Genomic DNA, 12283 nt, shown 5'->3' on the forward strand with positions numbered 1-12283 from the left:
TAGTTCCTGCTAAGGAGGAAGTCTAAACCCAGCAGAGGGGTCCTCTGGGCTCCAATGAACTCAAACACAACCTATAAAGACAGTGAAGGAAGCTCCATCTGGGCTGGGGGGCTTCAGAAAATTTTCGGCTTGAAACGATAAGAGATACATCTTCTGGGCTGAGTAGTCCTTGAGGACTCCCATGTGATTCAAAAGTCTTTTTCCTTCCTATTATTCCCTTTCTTGCTTTCAAGCATTTCCTCTGGCAGCAGCAGCAGCAGCTGGAGCTAAGAGCTATTCCTTCTAACAAAGTGCAGATTTCTCAAGGCCTTTCTGTTATTAACTCTTTGGTGCCTGCTGATGTGCGAGAGAAGCAGGACAAGAGGTGGAGAGGACGGGTACGTGGTATGACGACCAGACACATCAGTGTGGCTGAGGTGGTATCCCTGACTTCCTCTTACTATTCCGAGAGTGTAGAGTTCCCCTCTGAGTTACTAGTTCTTTTTCAGCAAGGACCCCTGCATCCTCACTTCTGATTTAGGACTTGATTCTAGGTGAGCCCACGCTTACTTGGTACTCTGGTTCCATATTTGAAGAGCAATGGAAGGGTCAGATTATTTTTAAGCAGTAGGATAAAAGCCATTAGTGCTCATAGTGGGAATGGACATTTCACATCTTTAAGGAACATACACTTTTTAATGCAAGTGAGAGATCAGACTGTTTCACCCCAGCTACTCATCTATGAAGACAATGTTGACTCGACCCTGCAGGCTAGAGAGGCAGAACTGTTGCTCCCCTGCCAGGCTTCAGGTCCTGTGATAACAATCTTCTCTTGCCAAGGGACCTGGGTTGTCAACTCATTCCTGGACTTTCTGTGCTGAATTGAGTCCAACTCCCACACCCTCACTTTTACCACTAGACTGAACTCCTGTTTGGATCTTACCACGGTCCTGAAAGCTTGCCAGGAAGAGCCCTGCCATCACGCTCTATAACTCAGAAGCCCACTCTGATCCCTGCTTGGCTCTTGGTTCTTTAGTTAGAGGCTGGATCTATGGCCAGTCATTGCCACTGGGGGGGCCTCATTCATTATCCTTGGATGGAAGCTTCCAGAAATAGGATGGGAGCACCAGACGCTCAGCCTCATATCTTGATGATGAATGCTGTAGACCCCTCTGCAGTCAGGCCAACCCCTCCCTGCCCATTCCCCTTGCACGAGTAGGTGCCGCCTGTTCCAGTTCAGTGCTGCTCCCCAGACGCCCGACTCAGTCAGCAAGGAGGGAGATGCAGAGGAGCCCAGCAAAAAGCATTCTGTTTAGATCCACACCTCCCGTCCCCTTCAGAGACTTCATTAAGCATTCTGCACAGGAAGGAAGACCTGGAATGTTTACACTGTTTAATTTTCATCAATCTTAATCCCTTCGGATGGCATTTGCTGTCTTGATTGATTTTATGACCTTTCTCTAGGAAACTTTTTCAACCTGGACACTTACTGTCAGCATGCACACTATTTAAGTAGCTCCACTCAGATCCTCAGCTACAGAGGGGAAAAAACACACCTATGTTTTCCTGCTCCTCATTCATGACTGCTTCTCTTTTTGACCATATGAGCACAACTCATGACAGTCAGTGGATTGCTCAATGATTTGCAAAGTTCCTTTGCTTTTTAAAAGAAAATCCCCTTCCCTTATTTTTCAGCATTTCAATGATCAATGGCATCACATTTCATTCTGATCTTTATTTAAAATGGGCGTAGGGGAAGATGTGAAGGAAATGGCAACCCACTCCAGTAATCTTGCCTGGAAAATCCCATGGACAGAGGAGCCTGGTGGGCTACAGTCAATAGGGCTGCAAAGAGCTGGGACAGGATTCAGTGACAAAACTACCATGGATTACGAACTTTTACGCTTTAACTTGTAAATAAAAATAAATAAGCATAGAATTAAAGATAATTATAGAGCTGCTAGAATATTATCATTAAAAGACTATAGATTTTCATTTTCATTCTAAACAAATGAACTGAAGTACATGGTTGTGAGGCAGGAGATCTATGGGTCCCAGGTTGAGCGGCTGGAGCCCTGTATCTAGGGACAGATACTCCAAGATGAAGAGGAGGAGGAGTTGAGCCCTGCCTAGATAAGAGATCACATATTTCTCACTCTCGAGGTCAAGGAGATCTTGCCGACTATACTTGAGCAGAGAGGCTCTTTACAGGCCAAAACGGGAGTGATGTCAGCCTACCCACAGGCCTCTTCACTAGATTCCATCTTGGCTAAGAAATGTACATGCACACTTGGGAGGACCCTGTGATAAACCAAACACAGACTCAGAACCAGGCAAAGCGAAATGATTGGCCAAAGGAAACCCAGAAAAAAATGCCCCATATTAGTCATCTGAACTGCCATGAGGGCACGACTCCCTCTCTGAGCCTGCCTTTATGTCTATCCATACGTACTCTTTTTCCTCCTAAGAAAGACGTTACTTGTTCCACTACTTTCAGTTTCTTTGTGGAAATTAATTTCCTGCAAAGTCGTATGGGGTAGGGCCTTGTTGCTGACCACTGGTGAAGTGGCTAGGATTAGGTACTCTCACCGACATGGCCTGACTTCAACCTCTGACCAAGGAACCAAAATCCTGCTTCAAGTCACTGCAGGCCGAGGCCACCTGAAATGAGTAGGAGACAACCGTGATTGTTCTTCAGTCCTGAGGAACTGGGCCTTTTTCAACCCAAGGGAGACATCATGAGACAGAGAGCTGCCCATTGGTCCTTCAAATCCACCCATGATTTGATTTTCCCTTTGGAAAAATAAGACCTAAGTACAATAGGAAAGCACCTTTCCCCCTCACCTCATACAGTATTTGTGTGTCACTGAGAGCAGAGAGTCTTTCTTTTGGCCACAACTGTTTCAACATACAACATCAATCAAACACTGACAATCTGTTTCATTAGGAAAACTCTGTTGAATGCGTCATCATGTGCCACTTATTCTGGTAGGCACTGGACATTTCACAGTGAGCAAGACGGATGAGCTGATACCATGACAGCTTTGGGAATAGTGCTCTTCACTGCAAGGGAACACCAGCTGGGTGGGTGTTCACTTGTATCTCAGATATTTTCCATCTCAAGTAACAGAAATCCTATCTTGCAGTGCTTACAAAACAAACTTACATGCTTATATATTGAGAAAGGCCAGAGGTAGCATCATGTTCAGGTGTAACTGGATTCAGCAACTCAATCATATGGGATCTGGATTTTTTTTCTCTCTCTAGTCTGCCACACATGGGTTGGCCTCACTCTAACCCTGGCTCCTCTAAAGGTCCAAAAAGGCTACAGTTGCTCCTAAGTTTGCTTAGGAATTTTGCTCCAAAGTTTTGGAGCAAACTTCAAAACTAAGTTTGCTCCAAAGTTTGCTTCTTTGTTTACATCCAACAAGAAAGACAGCATATCTTTGTTCAAGCATTCACACCAAATGCTGTGTAATACTCACTGATGAATAAGCTTATGGGGTGCCTATCCCCATGGTTGGTTTGGCTGGTTTAGCCTGGGACTAGGTCTTAGTTCCATTACAGGAGACAAGGATGGAGTCAGGCTCCCTAGAATCCCTAAGCAGAAATCAAGGCCATCAGAAAGACATCCTGCTGTCTATGTGGGTACCTGCAGAACTAGGGAGGCCCCTCATCATCTCTTCTTCAGCTTTTTGTTCTTGGGATATGAGAACTAAAGCCATCTAGCCAACATAGCTAGCTGTCTATAGAATGCACTCCACATTAGCTTGACTTTACTCTTCTACTGGCTTCATTAACACAATTTTACTATTCCAAGAGACTCTGGCCCAGAGAGATAAAAGTTGCACATAACATCATTGCTCATCAAAGGGACTTTACCCCCAAACCATCAACTCTTCCTTAGAAAGCATCAACACACAGTTTATATCCCCAAGCTCTTTGAATCCTGGCCTCAAAATCTTCACCTTGCTGTATTCACTATTATATCACAATCTTGACCCAACTCTAACCAACCTTCTTCATCCCTTCAATTCCCTCCCCCCTTGCCACACTGAAAGACCCACCTTAAACTAAACTTCAAAATATCAATCAATTGGTCTCTGCCCTTCCCCTTCCATTACCAGGTGAGCAATAAACTCAGCTCTGCCTTTCAAAAGTTTGTTCTGCTGATATTTGGAACACAGCATTCAATTGGTGCATCTCCTGAAAGGCTCATTTCCAGGAGCACTGGAATTCCAGATATTCTGGCCTTTGCCGTTATCAATGAAAAAAATGTTGTCTGCCTTAAAAATAAACAAATAATGTTGTAGCCATCAAGCCATTATAGGACTTCGCATCACAAGCCATCATAGCCTCCCCAACAGAGGATGTCCACCATCCAATGATCAGACACTGCAGCCACCCCAACGATGCACCCAGAGGAGACTCAGGATGAGAAAGCAGAGGACACTGGCCCTAGACAGCTGAGGTACATACCAAAGGAATGATTTCAGTGAGCTCAGATGCTTGAACCTTCCAATATACAGAAAAGAGCTAAATTCCTTAACTTGAAATGTCTGGTTTTCTTTGATTCATAGTCATCTTTTGATGTTCTGACTTGGCTTATTCTTGTATATCTTGGATCCTCCCTTGACTCTTTAGAGCTGTTCCTTACAGCTATCAGAGAGGCTACACCCTGGGCTTAAGTCCTCAGTTTTGTCTGCGGGGTAAAACATAACTCTCAACTTTTAAGTTGTGTTTTTTGTTTTTTTTTTTTCACTCAACACAGGATGCCCCACCTTTGCCTTGGACCCAACCGAGGAAGTACTCTTCTCTCCACAGATAAGCAATCATGAGGGAGTGTGGTTCTTTCAGAGGCTGGCATAAATCATGCTAGTTCATTTCAACTATGGGGGAAGAACTGGCTATCAGCCCACAGTATTAGCAGTCACCTCTAACGCCATTCCTGGAGCTGAGACTGCTGCAGGCCCAAGCCCATTGTTAACCACTCTCTTATTTAATTACTATTCAAGTGTGCTTCAGGAACACTCCAGGGCAGTGACTGCTGAGGCAAGGTCATTTCTAAGAGAGCAGAGTCAAGATGCAGTTGACCATCTACTCGGGCAGCAGTGGTATTTTCCAATGCAGTGTTAATATCTTTCATACCTCTGTTGCTGTTCAGTCACTCAGTCATGTCCAACTCTCTGCAACCCCATGGACTGCAGCATGCCAGGCGTCCCTGTCCTTCACCATCTCCTGGAGCTTACTCAAACTCATGTCCATCAAGTCGGTGATGTGATCCAACCATCTCATCATCTTCTTCTCCTGCCTTCAATCTTTCCCAGCATCAGGGTCTTTTCTAATGAGTTGGCTCTTTGTGTCAGGTGGCCAAAGTAATGAAGCTTCAGATTCAGCATCAGTCCTTCCAATGAATATTCAGGGTTGATTTCCTTTAGGATTGACTGGTTTGATCTCCTTGTAGTCCAAGGGACTCTCAAGACTCTTCTCCAGCACCACAGTTCAAAAGCATCAGTTGTTCACCACTCAACCTTCCTTATGGTTCAACTCTCACATCCACACATGACTACTGGAAAAACCATAGCTTTGACCAGACGGACCTTTCATTATGTCTGATTCATTCATTTTTTCATTCATTCCTCAGATACTAATTCAATGCCTATATAACAGGGGCAGTATTTCCACCTGGTGATGTCCATGTGTAGTCGTCTCTTATGTTGTTGGAAGAGGGTTTTTGCTATGACCGTGCGTTGTCATGGCAAAACTCTGTTAGCCTTTGCCCTGCTTCATTTTGTACTCCAAGGCCAAACTTGCCTGTTACTCTAGGTATCTCCTGACTTCCTACTTTTGCATTTGGTATTTCCCAAGGTATTCATACCTCTAGTTCTTACCTTAATGCTTCCATGGTTTATATGATTCCTATTTCTACAGACCACTGGAAGAGTCATAGATTTTGTATACTAGTTAAAGATAAGAAAATGCTTAGCATCAATTCCCCCCCCCCAAATCAGATAATTCTTCATAGGAAAGAGGACTTGCTTGGAAACACTGAATGCTCTTGGCTTTGTTTGCTGACCATTCCCTCCACAGCTGGAAACACAATGCCCCATTAACACTAACCATGCCTCCTGGTCCAAACTGCATTCTGGCCACTTACCTCAACTGGTACAGATTCTAACAAGTTTGTTACATGTTTTTCAGATCCCAACATGAAGTACATTTCTATGTTCTTTGCAATCAGTGTTGCTTCAGGGGCTTTGCAGGTGTTTATGGATATTGGCATACTAAATCCGCCAATAAAAAATTTAGTTTTTGGAAAAAAAAAAAATCTCAATCATAAGGCCTTTATTTTGTCCAAAAAGTACCTTCCAAAATGTACTACTTTCCTCTTTTTTTAAAATTTTCACAGGTAGGCCGAGCTAATCATTGCCTGATGTAAAATTGCTGCTAAAATGTTTCCCTGGTGAGAAAAGTCAACTTGCAGACTGATGTCCTTGTCACCCTTCCTGATCAATTCTTATTTGGGGTGCAGCACTCTGCCATTCGCCACAGGGACATCTGTGGTTTCTGCTCCTCTGTCTCTTATGAAAGAAGATACAAAGTTCTTCAGAACCTGACCACCCATATCAGCATGAGGGGGGACCTTCATAATTTACTAAGGTGCCTAAATTATTGTTCTGAACATTTCCCGAGTGCACTCGAAATACAGTCACTACCATCAGAGGGCAGTTCATGGGAACCAAGTGACAGGGCTGGGGTGTGGAAATGAGCTCTTCTCACATTCTTCTCCTAAATAAAGAAAAGGTAATCAGAGCTTGGAGCTTAATAAGGACCATCTCCATTTGAAGAGCTCACTGTAAATTCAGTCTTAATACCTTTTACATTTTACTCTGAACTGACTTCTACTTTGGACTGAGAAACTGTTGAACTTTAGAACTAAAGGAACACAACTGCTTTCATTATGTCTCATTCATTCATTCATTCCGCAGATACTAATTCAATGCCTATGTAACAGGGACAGTGTTTCGGTTCTCTGTAAACTATGTTGTTACATTCAAAGGAATCAATGCTACATGTCCTGCAAACTGAGGACAAACAGCAGGAGGTCAATGATCAGACAACCCCTCCAGAAATGGAGTCTCTAAAGCTAGGCCTTGTCAAGAGAAAAGAGACACATTGGAATCCCAATGTTGAGAGGAAACCTTGGAGATCTGAACATGTTATAGGTTAAAGGAAATGATGCTCTGATATAAAGGAAGTTTCTACTAGTCAGAAAGAGGAAGCAGAGAGCCTTTGTTAGGAGAGATGGAGGGTATGTGACGTGAGGTGCAGATTCACCCCTCAAGCTTGAAGCCTCAAGTTTCAGGTGGGTTGAGGAAGCTGAAGGCACCTATGGCCCCTGAGCCAACATGAAGCTAAAGGAAGAAGGTAGAAATGGCCACGTAACTCCTGAGTCTCCTGAAGTTCCTGCACGTCCCTGAATGCTCCCAGGATGTGAAAAGGAGATGACAATATTAGCCAACAAGATTTCTTTTGGGGGGCGGGCATCCAGTAAGTGTGAAAAGCCACCCTGTACCAGGGCTGCACAGAAGACCTCTTGAGCCTGGCATCAAATGAGGTGCTGCCAGGCCTCAGAGACCTCAAGGCAGTCAGGAGGTGCAGTGGGGTCTGGTCAGCTTTGAGGGGTTCCAACAGCACAGGCAGTAACAACAGCATCTGCTGGCCAAAGACAAGCAGGACAACAAGCCCAGTCAGATGCAAGCACATCGCTCACCCCATCACCAGGGCCTTTATGCTTTCCTCACCAGGCGCCAGCTTGGGAGGAGGAAGGAGAGAGCGCGGCAACTTTCCCTGGGCCTTCCCATTCTGTGCCTAGCATCGTGGGTTTTTTTTTTTTTTTTTTTTTCTGGTCTCCGTTTCCTTCTCTGTGGGTCTAATCCTTACCGGGACCCAAGCCCTACACACGCTCAGACTCCATGATGGAAACCTGATCTCCTGCTTGGTTTCTTCCACTCAACCCCTCCTCTTTCTGGGGAATCTCTCCTCTTTCCTAAATCTATTAGGAGCAACAGCTGGCCCAGAGTGCTTAAAGCCTCTGACTTCCTCACTTCAAAATCTTCTGGGAATCAGGTGAGGTCACTTGTGTCCATTTCCCTGAGAAGGGGCGGACCTTTCTCAGGAAGTCTACTTTTCAACACTCCTGCTGGAATGGGACCAAGTTGCATTTCCATGACCTTGATCTCTAGCAAAGTGGACCAACAGTGGACACTTAATCCAGCTTGGTCAATCTTGGGAATATGTGGCCCTCGAAGACTTTGGGTAGGCCTGCTGGGCACTTTGATGGATAATATCTAGAGTTGATTTAAAGGGCCTGCAACGGTAACTCCCAGTCCAGTCTGGGTGATGACATTTGCTTTAGTCACACAGCTCGAAGTTGACACCCTCAAGGGGGCAGTGGCTGGCAGATGAGGAGTCTGCTCACCCGAGGGCGTACGGTGCCACACCCACCACTTATGCTAGGAACTGCCCAACCTAGAGCTGCAGGGGCTTTCAGCTTTCGAGGTGGTCCTGCAGACGGTCAAGTCTAGCCAGGTACACAGGGAACAGACTGAGCTTGGAGAGAGGAAGACTTACACTCAAGTACCCCCTGAGCAGGGCTTTGGGATTTAGAATGTTGCATCTGTCAATCAGGGGGAATATGGCTGACCTTCATTGTGCATTCTGATTGGATTCTATCCCTTTGAGAAAAGTAAAAACTGCTTTAACCCAGTGGTGTCTGTGGTCTGGTCTTTCCATCAGCGAAATTCACTACTTTTTAATCAGAGGTCAAACAACATTTCACAAGGAAGCGACGGAAACCTGGAGCTATTTCTATCACTCTCCCCGGAGCGCATGCTGGGATCAGCTCCACATGTGGGGGTGGGAAAGGTGCTCAGCACCATCTTGTCTTGGATATACGGAGGAGGGGACTGTGGGGGGAGCCCTGAGAGCTCTGTCATCTCCGGAGGGCCTGCGGAGGGAATGCTCCTGTCCCCAGGGCCCAGGCAGCTGCTCGGAGGGAATTGACACAGCTTTCCGAGCCACTGAGATCGTGGGGAGACAAGAGAGTGAAGCGGCACTGGCTGACCTTTGAGTGTGCAGTGAAGCCATCCAGAATTCCTGAGAGAGAAACGGATTTTTGAACTCACTGGCTTTGAAGACTCCATCTGCCACCTGCTCTGGCAAGGTCAGGGTGTGCCGGATGCAGCCCCAGGCAGGCTGCCAGTCTCTACAGTTCCCAGGGTTCAGTCCTAACTGGGCCCCTCAGCCCCCAGCAGCAAAGAGCTTCTGCCAGGCCAGCATCCCTTCATACTAAATCCTAACTACCCTGTATCTTCTCTTTTGTCTCTCTTTCATTTTTACACTTATGCTTATGTACACACACAGAGAACAGCAACTTGATTGCTATTTTTGTTTTAAAGTAGAAAATATAACAGTTCTTAGTGTAACAGTAATGTGTTTTTAAGGCCAAGGAAGGAGAGAGAACAGAACTGAAATACCTGCACCTACATCCAGCCAAGTCACAGGCGACCCCTCCCCCAGCCTGAGGTGACCGCTCACCAGCATGTGGGGGTGGAGGAGGTCCAAGCTTTTTTCCCTCCGTGACAAACATTACGACGTTTCTTTGTGCACCAGTCCCATGAGAACACACAGCAGCACAGGACCTACCTAATAACGGTGGTAACTGGGAAGTTTACTGAACATGTACTGGGTGCCAGCCACAGCGCTTCACATACGCTAGATCATTTAATCCTCACAACCACCCTTGTGGCACGGGCACTATTACAGCCACTGGACAGAGGAGAAAATCGATTCAGAAAGGGATGGACACACGCAACCGAGTGGGAGCACAGGGATTTGAGTCTAGGTCCATCCAAGCCCAAACTGAGCACTTCCCACCGCTCTGCCCACAGCCTCCTCCATCCTGACAGCTGTCAGCAAAGCATGGTCACCCCTCTGACACTGTTTTTCACCTCATCCAGTCCCTCTGCCGCAGTTCTGCTCATTACACATTTGTTCTAAAAAGAGAAAATATTGCTTCCCTGCTTAGGATGGATTCAAAGTCTCGGGCATGTACTTCAAAGACACAGGAAGCAACAGGGCAGGGAAAGCCTCCCTCCATTTGCCTTTCATATAAGGGACATTTCATTTCCTTAGTTCAGCAATGGTTGAGAAAAGACCACCGTAATCACTGAAGTAATTTTAGCTGCTGTTAACAAACAACTCCCAAGTTTCAGTGGTTTAACCTTAAAAACACTTATTTCTCACATAACTGTCAAACACAGATTTGCAATAAGCCAAGTGCTCAGGGTTTAAGGCTCATCTCCTGGGCGGCTAGTCACACAGCACTTTCTGCTGGGCAGCGAGCGGAGCCTCCCAGGCCCGCTTTCTACATGTGCCTTCATGTAAGGTGCACACGCCATGCCTGGGGGCTCGTGTACAGCGTGCCACCCCCAGTCACTCCCTGGCAAGGCCACGGACAGGGGAGTGCGTGTGCACAGAATCAGGTTCCTGTCTCAGCTCCACGCCACACCCTGATCCTTACTCCTTTCTCATTCCTTGTGTTCAGAAGCTCTGACATTTTTTAACACTCCAGATTACAAATAAGAATGAAAGTCGGCAGTGACTCTGTAAGGGTGCAAAAAGTCTATTACAAATGCTCCGCCGCTGCTAGTGACAGGCTCCGGCAATTTTATAAGCCCACAGATGGACTCCTTTGAGAATTCCACCAGGACCTGAAAAAGTGAGGTGCGTCGTAGTCAGAACTAGTCCCCTAGCTACTTCTCCAGTGGTTCACAGTTTCGATGGTCTCCCGCAGGGATTAATTTTGAATCCAGGAAAGAGTCTTCACTTCTGTGCCCAAAGGACAGAAGTGTCCTCAGGGACCTGAAAACTAGGGGGCCCCAGGCCCTCCTGGACTATACCACCTGGAGGCCCTGAAGCTTAGAATCAGCCCTCCGACCATGTCCTGCTCTTCCCCTCTGGTACCATCTCCAACAAAGACTGTCCCTTCATCCCCTGGGGCCTTCCTGCCTCTCCCCAGTGGCCCTGCATGTTTACTGAGGCTCTCCTGACTGTCCAGGGCAGTGAAACCCACACTGAGCGAGCAAGGCTCTGATCTCGGCCTCTCAAGATGGTTTTGCAGGCAACAGAGCTGCCTGCCCTGGGAGAATAAGAGGGAGTTCTCTGCCTGGAACCCACACTCCCTCATATTCTTGTTCCCAGGGGCTCAGTTCACTTCCCAAGAGCAGGAGGGACTAAGACTTCGCAGACAAGCTCACCCAAGCATGACAAACACCTCCTTCCTTTGTGCCTCTTAGTACCTGATGGGGACGATAATGTTCACAATCGTGCACTTCAGCGGTTAGTTTACACGCCATCCTCTCTCAGGGTATACAAGCTCTTCGAGGAAAGGAAAGGTTTCTTACATCTATAAGGTTTCTTACATCTATATATTTTTTCTATCTAATATGGCATTTGACCCACAGAAATGTCACTCAGTGAATGCAAATTATTTCTGAGAGAACGAGTTAGTAAATAAAAAAAGAGGGTGTGTCACTGAGTTAAGGATGAATGGAGGAAGAATGAGAAGGAAAGGATAGGGGCGTGAGTGAATGAATGAGTGTTGGAGGCAGAACCATGGTCCACTGCCTCCAAGTATCCACTCTTCTTCTACCTTGCAACCAGAATCAGAACCCTGCTTTTTCAGTTGTACACACTGCCACCAACAAAAAGAATACACTTCCTACCCTCCACTGAAACCAGACATAACCTTATGACTAAGTTCTGTGACTAAATTAAATAGAAGTAGCAGTGCTGCATAAGACATCATGGAAAATCCTTTAAAAAGGGATGTATGTGCTTTTGGCTTGTGTCTTCATCTTTCTATGACCAGAAGATATGTGATGGTTGGAGCTTAGCTGCCATGTTCAATGAGGTAACCTCAAACAAAACCAAAAATAACAACAACAAAAAAACAAAACCAAAAAACCCCACATTGGGACCGGGAGGCAGAAAGATAGAAGTCTTGATTTCTGTTAATCACAGAGCCACTATAACAGCCTAGATAGCTTTCCTCTGAACCTTTTCTATGTCAGAGAGAAATAAATTTCCATTTCACTTGTTATTTTGGCTTTTTTTTTTCATCATATACAACTGATACTAATCCAGACTCACAGGTTTATGGTGGAGCTAGTCCTAAACCCACGCTTCATCTCTCCCAGTCTCCAGTTCTTTCTGATGCCAGCTGTAAGTCACTCTATGA

At 45.9% G+C, this 12283-nt stretch overlaps 1 protein-coding gene across 11 annotated transcripts in view; it reads right to left on the bottom strand.

The window, feature by feature from the left end:
- The window catches only part of SYT9 (synaptotagmin 9), a 399619-nt gene that overhangs the window by 38068 nt on the left and 349268 nt on the right, over positions 1-12283 (bottom strand). Inside the window, exon 7 of one of the 11 annotated variants that reach the window (XM_055548769.1) lies at positions 1729-2280. The exons of the other annotated variants lie outside the window; for them this stretch is intronic. Within the exon in view, the coding sequence (XP_055404744.1) occupies positions 2233-2280 (48 nt within the window). The 3' untranslated portion in view covers positions 1729-2232. Of the gene's footprint in view, positions 1-1728; positions 2281-12283 lie in introns of those variants that run through there. 11 annotated transcript variants of the gene reach the window in all.

This window comes from Bubalus kerabau, chromosome 15 (assembly GCF_029407905.1).
Source record: "Bubalus kerabau isolate K-KA32 ecotype Philippines breed swamp buffalo chromosome 15, PCC_UOA_SB_1v2, whole genome shotgun sequence".
NCBI lineage: Eukaryota > Metazoa > Chordata > Mammalia > Artiodactyla > Bovidae > Bubalus > Bubalus kerabau.